The 17,347-nt window shown below is 48.2% G+C and overlaps 3 protein-coding genes across 22 annotated transcripts; all 3 read right to left on the minus strand.

Moving 5' to 3' along the window:
* Positions 1-465: 465 nt before the first annotated feature.
* On the minus strand, positions 466-3,426 carry LOC120700007 (renalase-like). Of its 2 annotated transcripts, XM_039984141.1 has the most exons (8): positions 3,046-3,426; positions 2,672-2,944; positions 2,208-2,334; positions 1,753-1,814; positions 1,438-1,668; positions 1,161-1,282; positions 941-1,079; positions 466-820 (listed from the first exon to the last, which is right to left on the minus strand). In XM_039984141.1, exons 1-8 carry the CDS (start codon positions 3,337-3,339, stop codon positions 635-637), a joined length of 1,434 nt encoding a protein of 477 aa, XP_039840075.1. In that variant the 5' UTR covers positions 3,340-3,426; the 3' UTR covers positions 466-634. The 2 variants fall into 2 exon arrangements, with proteins under 2 accessions (XP_039840075.1, XP_039840074.1); XM_039984140.1 differs by having other exon boundaries at positions 1,438-1,814; positions 3,046-3,395.
* A 675-nt stretch (positions 3,427-4,101) lies between these two features.
* LOC120701118 (E3 ubiquitin-protein ligase EL5-like) lies at positions 4,102-5,433 on the minus strand. Its single transcript, XM_039985275.1, has one exon. The coding sequence runs from the start codon at positions 5,431-5,433 to the stop codon at positions 4,102-4,104; it is 1,332 nt and encodes a 443-aa protein (XP_039841209.1).
* Positions 5,434-5,867: 434 nt separating this feature from the next.
* Positions 5,868-11,666, minus strand: LOC120700008. Of its 19 annotated transcripts, none has more exons than XM_039984158.1 (6): positions 11,476-11,665; positions 9,749-11,355; positions 9,237-9,487; positions 9,004-9,116; positions 6,434-7,570; positions 5,868-6,114 (listed from the first exon to the last, which is right to left on the minus strand). In XM_039984158.1, the coding sequence occupies exons 1-2, from the start codon at positions 11,516-11,518 to the stop codon at positions 10,187-10,189; spliced, it is 1,212 nt and encodes a 403-aa protein (XP_039840092.1). In that variant the 5' UTR covers positions 11,519-11,665; the 3' UTR covers positions 5,868-6,114; positions 6,434-7,570; positions 9,004-9,116; positions 9,237-9,487; positions 9,749-10,186. The 19 variants fall into 19 exon arrangements, with proteins under 19 accessions (XP_039840092.1, XP_039840091.1, XP_039840088.1 ...); XM_039984157.1 differs by having other exon boundaries at positions 6,434-7,574; XM_039984154.1 differs by having other exon boundaries at positions 6,434-7,590.
* Positions 11,667-17,347: the final 5,681 nt, after the last annotated feature.

The raw sequence follows: 17,347 nt of genomic DNA on the forward strand, positions 1-17,347 counted from the left end.
CAACATGAAAATGTGCTTCGTCGCCTGGGTCACGATCGCTTCGCCTCCGCGCCGTTCCCATGACGCGATAGCTGCATGCCTCCCCTGTCTCCGCGACCAACGCGTCAATCCACGCCGCCGCCTCCCCTGGGCCGCGGCAGCTCGACGACGGGCGCGGCCGCACGTCGGGGGGGGGGGGGGGGGGGGGGGGGGGGGGACATGCATTCGTGAAACTAAACTGGCAATTATATGTTTTTCCAATTGATTATTTTATTATTTTTAACCTAATCAAAACACACTGTTTTTTATATTACTGTAGCGTTAGCACGGGCAATATACTAGTGTCCCAATAATCACAAAATTATGACTTATACTAGCCATTTCACAAAACTACAAATTATATGGTACATGTGGATTTTACTTAATTTCTTTGGCTCGTATCTTTCTTGTATAATGACGAGAAATTATGCATTAGCCAGATAAAACTTGAGAAGTATAAGTAATATAACCACATAAGTAACAAAACTTCTACATCAATTATACATGTACATTCTGCATGTTACAATACACAAATTCCTCGTCACAAGAAATAAAAAAAAATAAAAATCAGCTCATCATTTACAAACTACATCAATCAGTACAGAATCGCCGTTCATCATATACTCGGCGTCAACTGAGCTTGTGGTACCAGTGACTTCTGAGCTTGTGCTACTCGTGGCTTCTGAGAGTCTATCCCGGGAAACTGACCAATATCATGCCCTTCGACTTGGTTTAGGTTCTCATGCAAACCAATTGCAAACTCTTCGGGCCTTTCACAGTGACTCACGAAGTAATTAGCTATCTGCATTAGCAATTGAATTCATATTATTTTCTTTTAGTCGGCAACTGAATTAGTTAGCTTCTCGTTTACAATAAATATGTGCTGTAGAATATTCTGAAAAATAGTACACGACATCCTTACATGGTTTGCAAGAGACGTTCCACTTAAAATTGCTGCTTCTATGCTTGAACCTGTAAGCCAGTCACCACAAATGCCTGCTCGTCCAAGGGGATCAAATATGCATGGTACTCCTGGAGTGTTCATGGGCAGAGCTGCACCCCTGTGATCTCTACATTAGTTTGTCCTTGTGTTTCAACTTAACGGAGAAGGAGAAGAGATGGAAGGAATGGATTTGTTATACCACAACTGCACTCTTGTGTAAATTGGTTGCTGAAAAGATCCTTTGGCTAACCCCAAAGCATGTTCTACTCCTCCAAGCATGTCTTCCTTAACCTTTTCTGCTGTGACTTTGGGGATATTTTCCTGAAATCAACAATTAATCCATTAGAGATCTCAAAAATATAAAGCTGAAACAGACTTGGAATCTCTATTGTTCAATCTGTTTGTCTGTCAAGTAATTAAAATATTGGGTGGTGCAACCAAGTCATATGACTAACAGCTTTCAGCAAAAAAGCCACCTGCGGGACTTTGTTTCTCTTTCCATAAGCAGCAGTGCTGAAAAATGTCCAACACTCAGGTGTGCCTGTCTGCATTGGGAAAAGTTTGCGGGTATTGTTGCCCATCCAAGAGAGAGAATCAACATCTCTTACAAACGCTCCTTCAAACACTCCGTGAGAATCATTATGCGGGATAGGAAGAGGATCTTCGAATGCTGCAAGGAGTGCCCAGACAGAACTGAGCTCTAGTCTCTGATCATTGAATGCATAAGACTCAGTAAGAAATTGGAAGATAAGGATGTCTCGTGGGTCCAAAATTTGCGCAACAGTCAATACCTTCATTTGTTTTGTAAGCAATGGTAATCCTGATGTAGAGAGCAGACGGTTGGCACATTTCCCTGATCAGTGTGTACCAAAAGGATCAGCTACGAATATGATGTCATTTGAAAAGATTAGAAATTTGGTTTGCCAAAAAAAAGTTACACAGTTCCTGCTATGAAATCAGGGGAGTGCATAACTATGGTCTATGGACGTGTGGCATAAAAAATATATGTTATCATGCAAATGCGATACTTAAGCAATACTAGTTTTATTTTTAACTTCATGCTATTTTGTTTAATAATGTGAGCCATATGGGTTGTCCAAAACATGTAGAGCTATAAAGAAGGATAGAGTGGAAAGGCTGAGCTTCAGAAGTTTACCACCTAACTTCCACAAAATGTGCAACATTATGCAATCATGCTTTTCCTACAGAAACAATGTTTTCCTATTAGAAAGGAATCTGTACTGACCATTATGAGCTATAACAATTGCATCATATTCACCACGAGGCTTTTCATTTTCAAACAAGCGCCACAGGCCATTGAACGGCTCAAGTTTGCTTATCCAACAAGGCCGCACAACTTTAATCATATCAGTCTGCACAGTGAGACATGTGATTCAGCAATTGAATGGCATTCATCAGCCAAGTAAAGAAATGAAAGAACTCAAGATTCAGCAAACCATTGAGTTGTACTTCATGCCACTTGGATTTTTTTTTAATACTTAGCATGCTATTTGGATTGAACTCTGAAAACAAAATCAGAACAGGTCTCTTGGGCAGGATATGATCATGCAAGCGCAATGAATCATGCTTCAGGTAACTGAATCACTAAAGTCTATAACTATGAATCACTTCGTACTGATCTTTCAAAAAACAAAGAATCACTTCCTACTACACTTCCATGGAGCTTGCATCAGGTGGAGATGGATATACCTCAGGCAGCATTGCATCTGCAAGTGAGCGCATCCCGTTAACACCGATGTACCTCGGCGTCGACGAAGGTATGGGCGTGAAACGGCCACCTGCTTCGAGCTCGCCGATCAAGCCACTCCACTCACGGACCAGCCCTCTGTCGAGCCACTCGTCCACCAGCCTCTGGAACCGCTCGTCGCTCGCGGTGAAGAACTGCGCCGCGTGGTCGAACACCAGCTGCTCGCCGCTGTCGACGAATCTGGTCGCCATCCTGCCCCCTAGGCCGTGCATCCCCTGCGTCAGCAGCGTGCCTGTGCCGGTGAGCCTCGCATGCTAGCGGACGGGGTGCAGGGGAGGGGGAGGCAAGGTATGGGACAATGGGGCCCGATTCGAACCGTGTCGAAGACGACGGAGCGGACGCCGCGGGCGGCGAGCTCGGACGCGCAGGCGAGTCCGGAGGCGCCGCCGCCGATGACGGCGACGGTGGGGTCGGCGGGGACGGGGGTGGAGAACACCACCTGCTCCTGGTGGAAGCTCTTCTTGATGGCCGACCGCCGCGAGAACCCGGGCTTCCCGCGCCGCGCCCGCCGCGGGGCCGCGCCCCCGCTGCTGGAGGAAGCGGCCACCACTCTGGCGAGGCGGGCCGCCGGGAGCGCGGTGGCAGGGGCGACGAGGGGAGGCGGCGGCATCACGGCTGTTCGACGAAATGCGAGAGTGCGAACCGTGCCGTTATCTCTTCACAGGGGTTTTTGTGTGTGTGTGTGTGTGTGTATGATGATAATATGTTTACAGGGGTTGGGTTTTTATTCTTCTTCGGTTGACTGAAAACAGACATGTTCTAAGTCTAATCTAACTGTAAAAATAATTCAGCTAGTATTTATCCAATTTCATTGTACAAGTCGACGACCCCGTTTGGATCACTCCTATCACAAAAGAGAATCTTCCATGCATGATGTACTAAATGAATTTTATTTGCAAAAAAATTTCACGAATAGGTGTAACTTTTCGTGACAAATATAATGACGGTAATTAATCGATGATTGTCTATAGTAATACTACAGTAACTAACTTCTAATTGTACGGTCAAAAGCTTTATTAGATTCGTCTCATGAAGTAGCATGGTTGTGGAGTTAGTTTTATAAATTAATTTTATTTAATATTCCTAATTATTGGTCAAAATTTATAATATTTTCTATGGCAAACAAACCAAACAGGTCTAAAAGCAATTTTTTTTCTTTCGCTGCTGATTTTCTTGATGCTCCCACCTCCTAGAGAAAGTTGAGAGGAAACCGGTGCCAAATTTGCAGAAACTGTTCTAGTGGTAACGAGAGTAATTAGTTTAATCACAAAGCATGGCACAGCCTTTACAGAGACGAGGTAAACAGAGCTTAAACAGGCTTAGCCGTTGGGTTTCCGTAACCTAACTCGAAGCGCGTCCTTTAACGATCGTGCTAGAAGCCGAAGATCCACCGGCCCAGGGCCACGAGCGCCGGCTCCCGCTCCTCCTCCTCCCGCGGCGTGCGGCACGCCGCCTCCGGGTCCCACCGCCGGGACTCGTCGCGCCTGTGGCCCTGGCTCCAGCGCCGGCTCCACCGCCCGGAGAGGGACGGCGCCGAAGGGGCGAGGTTGTCGCGGTCGCGGCGCTCTCCCGGCCTCCCGCGGGAACCTGCAGCCTCCGCCGGGGCTTCTTCGCCGGGGGCTGCCACCGCGGCTGGCGTCGCCGACTTGGCCGCCGGATCCCGGCTACACGAGTCGTCGTGACGGAGGCTGTGGCTGCGGCGGCCGTGGCTGAGCCGCCCGCTCCACCGCCCGGAGAGGGACGACGCCGAGGCGGCGACGCGGTCGAGGTACTCGCCCAGCCACCCGCGGGACCCCACCTCCTCCGCCAGAGCTTCGCCGGGGGCAGCCGGCGCCGCGGCGCTCGGCCTGGCCGCCGCCGCCGCCGCGGGGCGGACGATGCGGGACACGATGGCCTCGACCTCCTCGTCGACGCGGTAGTCGAAGGAGCCGCCGAGCGAGTAGGTGCGGCGGGGGTCGTCGCAGGAGGATCGGCGGTTGCTGACGCTACCGAGCTCGACGCGGAAGCTCCTGCTGCCCGCCCGCGAGCCGAGCGGCTCCTGGCCCGCGGCGGCGGCGGGGAGGGGCGGGAGCGGGAACGCCACGGCGCTGCGGCAGATCGGGCAGACCGGGTTGGTGCGGAGCCACGCGCCGATGCAGGCGTCGTGGAACGCGTGGCGGCACGCCGGGAGCAGCCGCAGCCCGGCGTCGGGCTCGAACGCCGCGAGGCAGACCGCACAGTCGGGGGAGTTCTTCGGCAGCGCCGCCAGCGCCGACGCCATGGTGAACAGGGGCAGCGACGCGATCAGGCGCTCCATGCCGCCGTCGCCCGCGCCTGCCCCCCGCAGCTCCACCTCCTGCCGTTCCCTCGCCGAAGGCGCCTCGCCCCGCCTCCCCTCCGCCGCGATCCTCGTCGCCGCCCCTGCCTCCGCCTCCACCTGCTCCCTCCCCGCAGCGGCGGTCCTCCTCGTGGCCTCCCCTGCCTCCGCCAGCTCCCTCCCCGCCGCGCCGGTCCTCCTCGCCGCCTCTCCCTGCTCCACCTCCGCCATGCGCCCCGCCCCCGGACGCGACGACGACGACGCCCAGCGGCGGAGGAGGCAGCGGAGCAGCACGATCGCGGCGATGGCAAACAGGAGCAAGCCGCCGGTGATGAGGAGCGCGGACTTGAGCGACGGCGGCGGCGGGGTGGCGTCCTCGGCCGCCAGGGGCGCGGGCGGCGGCGCCATCGGTTGTGAAGTGGGAAGCGAAATTGAGGAAGCGAATCGAAGGGGTTTGAAATTTCGAAAGCAGCGGGTTGTGCCCGTCACGCCATGGCACATTAGGAAGGGAGGGAATTTCCAAATTCCATTGAGAAAAACTGCTTGCAAATCTGCTAATGATACGTTGCATTAATTCAGTCATCTCAAATCGAGTCCATGTGCCCAGATAAATCAAACCCATATGAGGTCGGGTAATTAATGTGATTGCTATGATATTATCTTGCCAAGTATGAGCTGTTGCTTGCTCTGTGAACACTCAGCAGTATCACCAATTTTCACATAACTATGGATGCTCTATTTCTTCATAATACAAATTCCAAACAAAGAGCACCACAGGTACGCTTCGTATTAGTTATCTAATGTTTTCTTATCGCTCTGTATGCACCAGAAAGGACCAAGTGGACAGAGATAAACTTCAAATGAAGAGTAGCTAGCATAACCGTACCAGCTTTTAGCAAAAAAATTTACATCAATGGTGCATGTACTTTTTTTTTTTGAGGGCAATGGTGCATGTACATTCTGCAGATAACAAACAATATACCAGCTCCTAGGAACAAAACCCAGCTCAGTAAATCATCAACTGGAGTTCATCATATATGCCCGGCGCCAGCTCAGCTTCAGCAACTTGCAGGCTTCTGGAAGTCGAACCTGGGAAACTGGCAGATATCATGACCTTGAACTTGGTCATAATTCAAGAAATAATCAATCGCAAACCCTTCAGAACTTCATGAGTCACCAAGCACAAGCAGTCAACTATGATCGATAAACCCCAAACCAAGTTCTAATCCATCAGGCATATCTTACTTTTTTCTACTGTGCCCTTTGGGGTATTTTTCCTGTATTTAATAGTTAAGTTACATTTAGAAGAATCAACCAATAAAGCCTGGAACATGTATTTTAACTATTAGGCGGTGGTGGCACAAGATAATCATAAAAGTAGAAAATACCGAACAATTTTAGCTAATACCTCTTCCATGAGCAGCAGTGCTGAGAAATGTCCGGCACTCAGGTGTATGGGAGACAAAGTCTGTAGCTGATGTTGGCAATCAAATGCTCATACAAATGCTGCAAATACCCACATAGAACAGTCGAACAGAGCTCAGTTTCTGATCATGGAAGGTGTAAAACTCAGTAATAAACTGGAGGGAAAGGTTATACATCTCCTTGGAATAGAAATCTTGCAATAGAAGACCTTCATTTCGTCTTGGGATCAGTAATCGTAAAACCCAATGTAGAGAGAAGAGGGTTGGCGCAATTTCCGAACCCCAGTGTGTAAAAGACGGATCAGCTATGCCCATACTGTTTTCCTCCTTTCATCCTTTGTGCATTCTACTATGGCCTGCTTACTGCTCTTGTTGTAAACTAATAATCTTATCTCTAAGTGCAAGAACAAATCTCCTATAGAAATCTCTTGATGGAAGTCCAACACCAAAATATTGTCCAGGATTGGCAATAACACGTACACTTTACAGTTATTTCCACAGATTTTATATGACTGTAAAGGGACCGGAAACTGGAAAAGGCTGCCCCCCAGAACTTCATTTTCTGACAGGGATATTCACCAACTCACCAGTTACATCTGTACAGCATGTTTTTCTTAAAGGAAAAAAGCATTCTTGCCCCTAGTTCAAACATCAATGGTGATTTTACCTCTTCTTTTTAAACTTTGTGATTTTACCCCTGTAACTTTGAAACGAACAAGCCATTTATCCCTAGTTTGTAACATCGTTAGGTTTGCAAAGATTAAATGAGAGGAAAAAATGGAAAAGGAAAAACACATATGGGAAAAGACAGTACTACCCCTCACCTTATCTTCTTTCACCTGGTTGGAAGAAACCAGACCCGTCACCATCCGGAGTTAGGGTTTGGAGAGCTGGCGGCGGCGCCACCCCGCGCGCAGCCATCGCGCCCCTCCCGCGCTGGCGCCCCTCCCTCCACATTGGCGCGCCCCTCTCTCGCAGCCGCCGTCAAGAGGCTATCGCGCCCGTCTCGTGTGGTGGCCGCCCAGGCGCCGGCGCGCTCACCCCGCGGCACCGTCGCGCCCCTCCCGAGGCGCCTCAAACAAGTGCCGCAGCACCTTGCTCGCCCCCCTCCACAACATCCTCTGCCTCCAACAAACCAGCTCTGGAGAATCACCATGGAAGAACAGAGGTATAGTTTCATCAATTTCTGAGATGTGTGTTTATGAGATGGAAGAACCGGCCAACGATTAGTACATGTGTTAACATCCCCCTAACTTCTTTACTCCCTCCTGTGATTTGTAGGGTAAATCACAGAGAATTGAAACTTGTCGTTAGAGTGCGCTCTTTTTTCAGTTTGCCTGACAGTGGTCCAAAATCATGGTGGCAAGGTAGAACTTGCCGACCAAGATTGTTGACATAACTAGCTTTGGGCTGATGCAGCTAGTTGATTTCATTGCTTAGCACTGCTTGTGGGGTTCTAAACAATACATGACTTTGTGGCGTGATTTGGAGAATTACTCTATGGAGATAAAATCTGATGAAAAATTGTTAGAGTGGTTTCTATTGAATGTAGAGAAGGGATTAGTATGTATCAATGCTCAGGTAGTTGATTTTCATGGGCCACTACAGTTTTCACCAACAAAGCGAAGGTTTCACGTGAGATCTAATGTGCTCCTGACTAAGGAAGGCACTAGTGAGAGAGCCAGCCAAAGGGCCTCTAGCTGAGTTGGTTAGAGGAACCCAGCGGCACTCCTCAGGTCCTGGGTTCGACTCCCCGTGGGAGCGAATTTCAGGCTGAGGTTAAAAAAATCCCCTCGCTGGCCCCGGTGCCAATGCACTGGTGTGGACGGCCCACCAGGTCGGCCTGAGGACCCTTACGTGGCCCAGGCAGGGTTCCCATGGGCTACGGCCCCCAGTGTCAGGGCGGGGCCAGGGTTCGGGGATTTTCTCGGTCGGGGAAGCCGAGGCTTCTTCTAGAAAGTCAATACCGGTGGGGCGGTCTTTCCCCACCCGGCCGAGTTTTTTCTAGTGAGAGAGCCACAAATGAGAGAGCCACAAACAAAACAGCCACAAATGAGAGAGCCACAAACAAAACAGCCACAAATGAGAGAGGCACAAATGAAACAGCCACAAATGAGGGAGGTGAAGAGGTACAAAGTGATAGCAGCTATGACACAGATTTGGCTGCATCATCTGACTCTAGGGATGATAGCAACTCTAACACTGAGTTTAATCCTAATGCTGAAATAGTTGATGAGGAAGATGAGTACGATCCATGTATTGATGTGAATGTGGTCTTCCCAGATACGGATCAGTGCAAAAGTCACACATCATGCTCTCTTGCATGATCATGCTTTCGATATTGCGAAAAAAGACACGGCCAGATTTAGAGCCAAGTGTAAGAGAGCTGAACAAGGATGCAAGTGGACTTTTTTTTGCATCTACAAGCAAGAAATACGCTGGTTGCAAGGTAAATGTCGACTATTTGGATCATCTAGTTGTAAGTGCACATTTTTTTATGACTTGTTCTCATACATATCTTGATTCAGGTTAAGACAAGTGGACCAAAGCATACCTGCGGTTCATTCAACAAGTGTGATCAGACAATGGCCTCTAATAAATGGGTGGCTTCTAGAGTGGACGTGTGGCTGTTTACTGTTGATTGATTTTCTTCACCTTGCCTGTTCCCTGCATGCTCACTTGTTCCGTGTTACTATATACATTTAGTATGCGTGAAACTGAAACAACTTCTAGTCTTGGGATCAATATTATTTTCCAGTCAACCAAATACTAACCTTCGTTTCTTACCTCCTGCATATTCAAGCCCTACCCTCTCAGAATGGCCATGCTGACAACAATATAGGCTTTAGGGCTTTACAAGTGGTGGATGTACATATCTAGCTAGTGGATGTGGATTCTTTTCTTCCCCCTGGATCTCTCCCCCTGTAGCGAAGTTCTTTTTTTGGAAGAAACACCACAGAACATTCTCACAAACACTGAAGAACACAACTGTTGATGCTTGGAAATGCTTTTGAGACTGCTAACTCCTGGATGTAGCGCTGCAGGATGTATGAAGAAGAATAGGTTAGTTCAAAATAACACAAGGGCAAGCTTCTCCTGGCAGTCCTCAAATAAGTCACCTAAATTCTCCTTTTTTAGAGATAAAATTTCCTAGATAATGGCTGACCACTACCTTACTATCATTACGAAATTGGAACAAAGCTTCGATTTTCTAATCCAGCATCTTGCCTAATAAGGAGAAAAATTGTGGGAAAAAATATTCCACACAAAATCATATAAATTGTTAAGTATCAGAGTACCTAAGTTGCAAGTCGCATGGCTCCTTTTTTATTGATGAAAGTATGAAACCAAACACAACTAGTCATTCAGTCACCACTCTGATTCAAATAGTACTTGACTTGAAATCTGCATCAAACTTGGCAACTGCTTGCAACACAATAGAGAGAGTAACTCAACAACTCAACTAGATGGGAAACACATTTATTTATGATATTATATAGGCACACATAACATGAATAACAAGTTACTCAACAGCTTCTAAATGATCACACCAATTTTATTACAGAGGCCTCCCTAAACACTACCATGCATGACACAAACATCGACAATCCTGATAAAAAATCATCATGTGCCAAGTGAGGTTGATTGCTACTCCTACTACTAAAGATCTACTGGGGCCTCAAGAGGATTTCATATGAGATCTTGTGCTGTCGCTACTAGGTACTAATAGAAGCTAATCAAAGCACCCAAGGGATCATCTGCATCTCATGGAGGAGCATGTACAGCGATCCGTGCTTCACCATTCGAAGCCCTCCGTCAGTGGCGGCACAGCGCTCCACCTCAACGGCGGTGAACACTGCGTGGCCGACTGGGTAGGGGCCAAGCGGGTCGGCGGTGAAGAACCTAGCGATGCAGAACCGAGCGGATCCTAGGTGCACAAGGCACGATACTGGAGAAAAGACTGTCCACTCCGCCGGCGGGGTGAAGTCCTTCCAAAGGTTGCGCACTGCCGGGGGCCTCCATGCCGTGGTGGCGGCGAGGTCCACGGCGCAGAACTCGCAGGGGCTGTTGTCTCTGAGGCCGAACCAGAGGTCGTGCTCGGGAACATACTCCGCGCGGCCGCTGAACGGCAGCGTCCAGTCGCCAGCCTTGCTCCACGCCTCCGCTGCTGTGTCGAACGAGTAGGTGCCGATGCGCGCCTTGGACACCAAGATGTGGGTGGGACCACCACCCTCGACCGCTGTGTACGAGTCGATGCCGGGCTCGTCGTATATGTAAGGCGGCGGCGGGAGAACGCGGGGGTGCCAGTCCTCGACGAGACCGTCGCTGTCAAGCTCTAGGCACTCGAAGTACCGGCCATCCTCGCACGGGACCGTGCCGAGCACGTAGAGGTGGTCCTCGCCGACGGTGAGGGAGGCCGGCATGGACTTGAACGCACCGAAGCCGCACAAGGTGCGGACGGCGTGCTGGTCGGGGTCGTAGAGGACGGCGCGGCCAGTCTGGTCGGCGGCGACCACCTTGTTGTGCCTGCCGCCGAGGAGCATGAACGCCATCTGGCCGTCGTGGTGCCAGCATCGGGGCGGGTAGAAGGTCATGGTTGGGGCGGGGAGGGGGCACGGCTTCATCTCATGATCCTCCTCCGTCGGCGGTGGCTGGTCTGGACGGCCGCAGCCACCGGTGGACTCTCGTGGGGGACGGCGGAAAAGGCGGGACATGTCGATGCTGCGCAGGCTGTAGGTGCGGCGGAGGCCCACGTCGTCCACCACCAGATGCACCAACCGCCGGAAACTCATCACTGCCATCGAATTATTAACCACGGCTCCCCTTATTCTGAGATCTCCCTTATTCTTCTCCGTTACAACTGATTGGTCGAATGTCCTCCCCAATGCCCGCCCTGATTTTTTTTCTACAAAAAAGAAAGCTATATCTTCATGAATCATGACCTCCTGTTCATGTAGACTTCAGATTCAGAGTCCAGATAGCATAAAAATAAGCATGTGGAGAAGGAAGAGTACCGGGAGCATACGGCACGGTGAAGAAACAGACTCCCTCCAGATCTCAAATCTCATCGATTCCCCAAACAATTAAGAGGCCATCTTCCCTTCGAATCCCTAGCAATGGCCAAGGGGGAGCTGGGGAGGGGAAGAAGCACTGGGGGCGGCGGCGGATATTGTTTGGCCAGCGGCGAAGAGATGCGAAGAAAGCCGGAGTGCTAAATGGGCCGAATAGGGCGGGGCGGCCTGCCCTTTTATGTCCTTTTCCCACTAAATTGGGCCGGATGGGGCCATTTTCTTCGTATCCCGTTGCCTCGTCCAGGCATCTATCTTGTTATCTTTTCGCAAAAAAAAAAAAATAAATCTATCTTGTTATCTTATCTATAAAAGTTAAAATAATCGAAATCCTTTCTCACTAAAATTAGATTTACCTTATTCTTTAAAGAGGCTCCACTTGTTAGGTCAAAAATTTTGACGAAAGAGAGGAAGATATTGGTTTCGTCAATATTTTCTACTAGTACATCTCCACTAGTATAAATGACATCATTGTTTAGTGGATGCAAAATTAATAAATATTTGTGGCAAGTACATCTCTACTAGTATATCTATAAAAATTAAAATAATTGAAACCCATTCTTACCAAGATTACACCCACCTTACGCCTCACCGAGGTCACACTTGTCAGGCCAAAATGTTTGACGAAAAGAGGTGGTGACCCATTTTTTCATAGAAGAAAAATATTTCTACCAAAATCATAATACTTTTTACACCAGCAATTTCTTATACTCATCTCTTGTACCCGCATATTAGTTTTCTTTGGCACACATTTTACTTTTCTTTGCACATACATTCACCTATAGTTCGCAGCATTATTTATTTTGGAAGGATAATAATTGACATCATTGTTTGTGGAAGAAAAAAAAGATATGTATTATTTTTGGAAGAAAAATAAATAACATCCCTCTCTCGTTTGTTAGCCTGTCACAAACCAAAAAACAAACTAGCCGCCAGTTCACCTGGTGAAGGCCCATTGCGGCCCATAGGGATGAAAACAGTCAGAAACAGTCGAAAAAATCTCTACACTATTCCTGCAACCATATTTTTACACCGGGAATGGGATGGGATTGGGAATGGGAATGCCGGACGGGAAAACGAAATCGGTATTCCCGAATATCGGAAATGGAATAGTTCGATCGGGAATATGCCGATTATAATCGGGAATCGGAAACTCGGGAAAATACATATAACCACTTCAAAAATTAAGCTCGAGAAAATAATTATAGCTATGCCTAAGTTACATTCAAACAAGAGACAACCATTAACCACGCATTCAAGCAATGCACAGGCTGACAGCCAGTCCGGCACACAGCAACAGAATTAGGGGCCGTTTAGTTCCCAAAAATTTTCACCTCCCCTTTAAGCACATATATGAAGTACTAGATGTAACTAAATAACAAAACTAATTACACAGTTTGGATGTACACGACGAGACGAATCTTTTAAGCCTAATTAGTGCATGATTAACCATAAGTGATATAGTAACCCCATATTTGCTAATGATGCGGTCAAAGGCCTCAAAAGATTCGTCTCGCGGTTTCCAAGTGAGTTCTGAAATTAATTTTTTAATTAGTGTCCGAAAAACCCTCCCGACATCTAGTCAAACTATTGACGTGACACTTGGACCAAAAATTTTCACCAACTAAACACCCCTTACACTTCGCAAGCAGCAGTGCAGGCTACAGCACCGCCCAACACAGGCACAGGCAGCAGCACTACCCAATAGGGCTGGGCATTCGGTTTTTCGGGTACGTTCGGTTCGGTTGTTCGGCTGTAAAAAAAACTTCGGTGTACCAGAAATGGGAACCGATCGGTGCTATACAAAATCAAAAACCGACGTGTTCTGTCATCGGTTTTTCGGTTCGGCGTTCGGTTTTTACCGAAGTTCACCGAACTTTCAGCAACCAGTGCAGATCTGCTCAGCTAAGAAGTCGGCAACGATCAAGCAAACAGCAGCACGAAAGCACGAAGCAATAGATGCAAACTGCATGTAGCAGGCACACGTACAACAAGCAAGTAGCGCAAGATAGGGATGCAAGCAGTCCTGCAGCCGTAGCAACAAGCAAGTAGCACGCACACGCCGTCTTCCGCTGCTTCTGCTGTGTGCCGCCGCTTGACTGGCTCCTGCTGCTCGCCCGGCCCGACGCCTGCACCCGATGGCCGCTGCGCGCAGCCGCTCGCTGCCTCGCTCCCGCACGCCAGCGCTGCCGGCGTCGGTCGGCGACGGCCCCGTGCGCACGCGCTGCCCGGCCCCGCGCACCCGCGCCGCACTGCCTCGCGCCGCCCGCTTTGTGCTCGGGTGGAGTGCGGAGTGCCTGAGGGTTGAGGGCTCCACGACAGGCCCGTATCTAAGCACGTGCGGGCCGCGCGACCGCACAGGGTCCCCGAATTTGAAGGGCCCTCAAAATATTAGATATACATTAGATATAGTCATGTAAATACTTTAATTTAGTTAATTATTGATCCAATTTGTAGCAAAATATGGCTTAAATTGCTCCTAAAAGATAAATCATTGTAGGCGTATCACTTATCACTTCCTTTTATATGGGTGCTACTTGGGGTCAGGTGTGTGATCTCGAGTGGACCTATCACAGCACCACAACTTCTCCAGGATTCCATATTTTGAACCTAAAATCGGCCTAATAAACCAGGCCCCTCAATGCTTTGTTGCTAAAACAAACTTTTTTTGGAAAAAATTTTTGTTGCTCAAACAATAACAATTGTTCCAGCAATAAAAGAAATTATTCCGGAACAAAAAATAGTTATTAGACCTTTTGTGATGATTTAACTGTCAGTCACACGTGTGACTTCTAATATTTGTGCTTTCACACAGCACATCGCGCTTATCGCGCTTGCCGGCTGCTATCACTTGGTATTCGCGATCCTGCACTAGGCCACTAGGGCCCAATCCATTGTTTCGCACAGGGCCCTCGAATTTACCGGTACAGCCCTGCTCCACGAGATGCAGATGCGGGCATTGGGGCACTGCGGCCGCCCGCCGCCGGCTGGTCCGGCTGGTCAGTGCGTGGGGCGGGGAGGAGGGAAAGAATAAGGTTTAGGGTTGGGAGGCAGGTATATATTGCGCATGGTTCATGGGCCATGGGCCGAGGTGGGCTGCACTGGCTGATTTTGGGCGCTCTGGAATTGATAATTTCGGTTGTTTGGTTTGGTGCAAGCTAAAAACCGAACCCGATGACCGAACTTTCTAAAAATCCAAACCGAAGCCGAACCGAAAAAACCGAAAAACCGATAATTCGGTTCAGTTCGGGTCGGTTCGGTTCGGTTTTTTCGGTGAAAAAATGCCCAGGCCTACTACCCAACACCAACATGGCAACACAGGCACGGAAGCGAATTGACAGGCACAGCTCCCATGCATCCAAGGACCGACGACCGGCGGAGTGGTGGCCTGGTGGGGGTGGCGGAGTCCTGGAGGGGGCGGTGGAGTCCTGGAGGCGGCGGCAACGGCGGACTCGCGGGTCGCCAGGTCGGGGGCGCGTCCGCGCGTGGGAGCCTGGTGGGGGCGGCGGAGTCCTGGAGGCGATGGCGACAGCGGACTCGCAGGTCGCCAGGTCGGGGGCGCGTCCGCGCGTGGGAGAGAGCTTGCCTGGGCGGCGCCGCGAGGCCCGCGACGGCTGGGGTCTGGGAGCTACGGAGCTAGGGTTTAGACACCGGAGTGGAGAGTGGTGAGTTTTGAGTCGAATGGGCTTGGGCCGAGAGGGAGCGCGAGGGGCAGGGAGAGAGACGGAGGGCGACTCTGGACTAGGCCTGAAAACGGGAAAAAACCGATGGGAATTCCCGTATAAAATACGGTAACCATGAAACGGTCGTGAGAATGCCTCTCCAGTTTCCGTTCCCGTAACCGCCATTTTTTCTTTTTTTTTCCATTCCTGTTTTTTCCAGCCAAAATGGTATACGGCTGTTTTATACGGGATACAGTGCCGGTGGGGACGGGATTTTCCCGTCCCGTTTTTATCCATAGCGGCCCACCAAAATGCTGGCAGCAGCTCCATGCTTCATTGCTGGTTGCTCAATGCTTACGGCACAAGTTTTATACAACCTTGTCTATTCTATCTATCTATCAATAAAAAAGGTAAAATAATTGAAACCCTTTCTCATCAAAATTAGGTCCACCTTATCCCTCAGCAGGTCCCACTTGTCAGGCTAAAAGGTTTGACGAAAAGGAGGAGGAAATTAATTTCGTCAATATTTTCCACCAAAATTCTAACACTTTTATACCAGCAATTTCATATACTGACCTCTTGTACCCGCGTATCACTTTTTTTTGGTACACACTTTACTTTTGTTTGCACATGCATTCACATCAATGTAAAAAATAGCGCGCTATAGCGCCGAAATAGCACCGCTATAGCATCCAAAAGCAACTGCCGTAACGATATTGCATATTTTTGCGCTATGGGTGCTATCGCAGCTATAGTATGGTTCCCAATTTTGCATTATAAATATGAAATTTGATTAAATTTTTATATAAATTAATATGGTTGGCCCCCCTAATAATGAAAAAAACAAATTCCTAGCTCCGCCCCTGCATATAGCGGCGCTATTACCTGGTGCGTACTGAAGTCTTTAAACTTTAGAGTTTTAATCTTTCTTATTACTTTATTAGTTTATCTGTTTATCAGGACTTATGAGTTTTTGGTTATTTGACTGTAGTAATTGAGTATGAGTGTATGACATTATGAAACTTATGGGATATATCATTATAAAGTATGAACTATGTCATCTTATCCGGATGTTTTCTTAATTCTTAATTATGTAAAAAAAATAGCGCGCTATAACGCTGAAATAGTGACCCTATTGCAGCCAAAGCAGCTGGCACTACTGCATAAGGCTGCCGCTATAGCGGCGCTATAGCGTCCGTTATAGTGCCTATAGCATTTTGGTGAGCCTCCCGCTAAATTCTATAGCCCGCAATTTTAAACATTGATTCACATATAATTTACGTCATTATTTATTTTGGAAAGATAATAATTGATATTAGTATTTATGGAAGGAAAAGAAAGACGTGCATTATTTTCTGAAAGAAAAATTAAATATGTGCATGTTGTCAGACTCAAGTCCACGGGATTGTGTATCATGTGAGATAAATCTCCGGATATCCGTGAGGAAGGAAGATATCAAACTCCTACTAGGATTTTTTTTAATCCTACTAGAACTCTATTTCCTAATCCTATTAGGACTTCTACCTTGTAAATTGACTAGTATCCCACCTTCTGGAGTATATAAAGAAGGGCGAGTGTGGCAGAACCGCCTAAATTAATCCGGCTCAAGTGCGATGACCCTTGCTACAAGAACAATCTGGTCCAACCCGCACTTCAAATGGAGTAATCTAACATCCCGATAAAACCACCTGAGTTTCGATCGAACCCAAAGCTTACATAAAATCCGTACGAAGCCAAGTCCAAAGATTATAACAATTCATCATTTACATCACAGAGATCCGCATGACTTTATTATTACAAACCGAGTTTCAAGCTTAACACAATACTTTTGAAGTTCATTGAGAAGAAAGTTCATTAGAGTTCTTTATTGCAACGGAAAATAAACGATAGTCCAGCGACGATGCAAGATGTCATGATGAAGCCTGTACATGACATCAACCATATCCTCAATAGTATCACCTAAAAATAAAGCCACAAGCAAGACTGAGTATACTAATACTCAGCAAGGCTTACCCGATTATTGGTATACTTAGCCAATATCTAGACATGCAAGGATTTTGGCTTGAGGGGTATGTTTTGCCGAAAAGTAACTAAGAATGAATCCTTACTTTCAAGTTTTAGCATCAAGTTCTAGTCCAATTAACCATTCTATGTGAGCAACTATCCA

Source organism: Panicum virgatum, chromosome 3K, assembly GCF_016808335.1.
Source record: "Panicum virgatum strain AP13 chromosome 3K, P.virgatum_v5, whole genome shotgun sequence".
Taxonomy (NCBI): Eukaryota; Viridiplantae; Streptophyta; class Magnoliopsida; order Poales; family Poaceae; genus Panicum; species Panicum virgatum.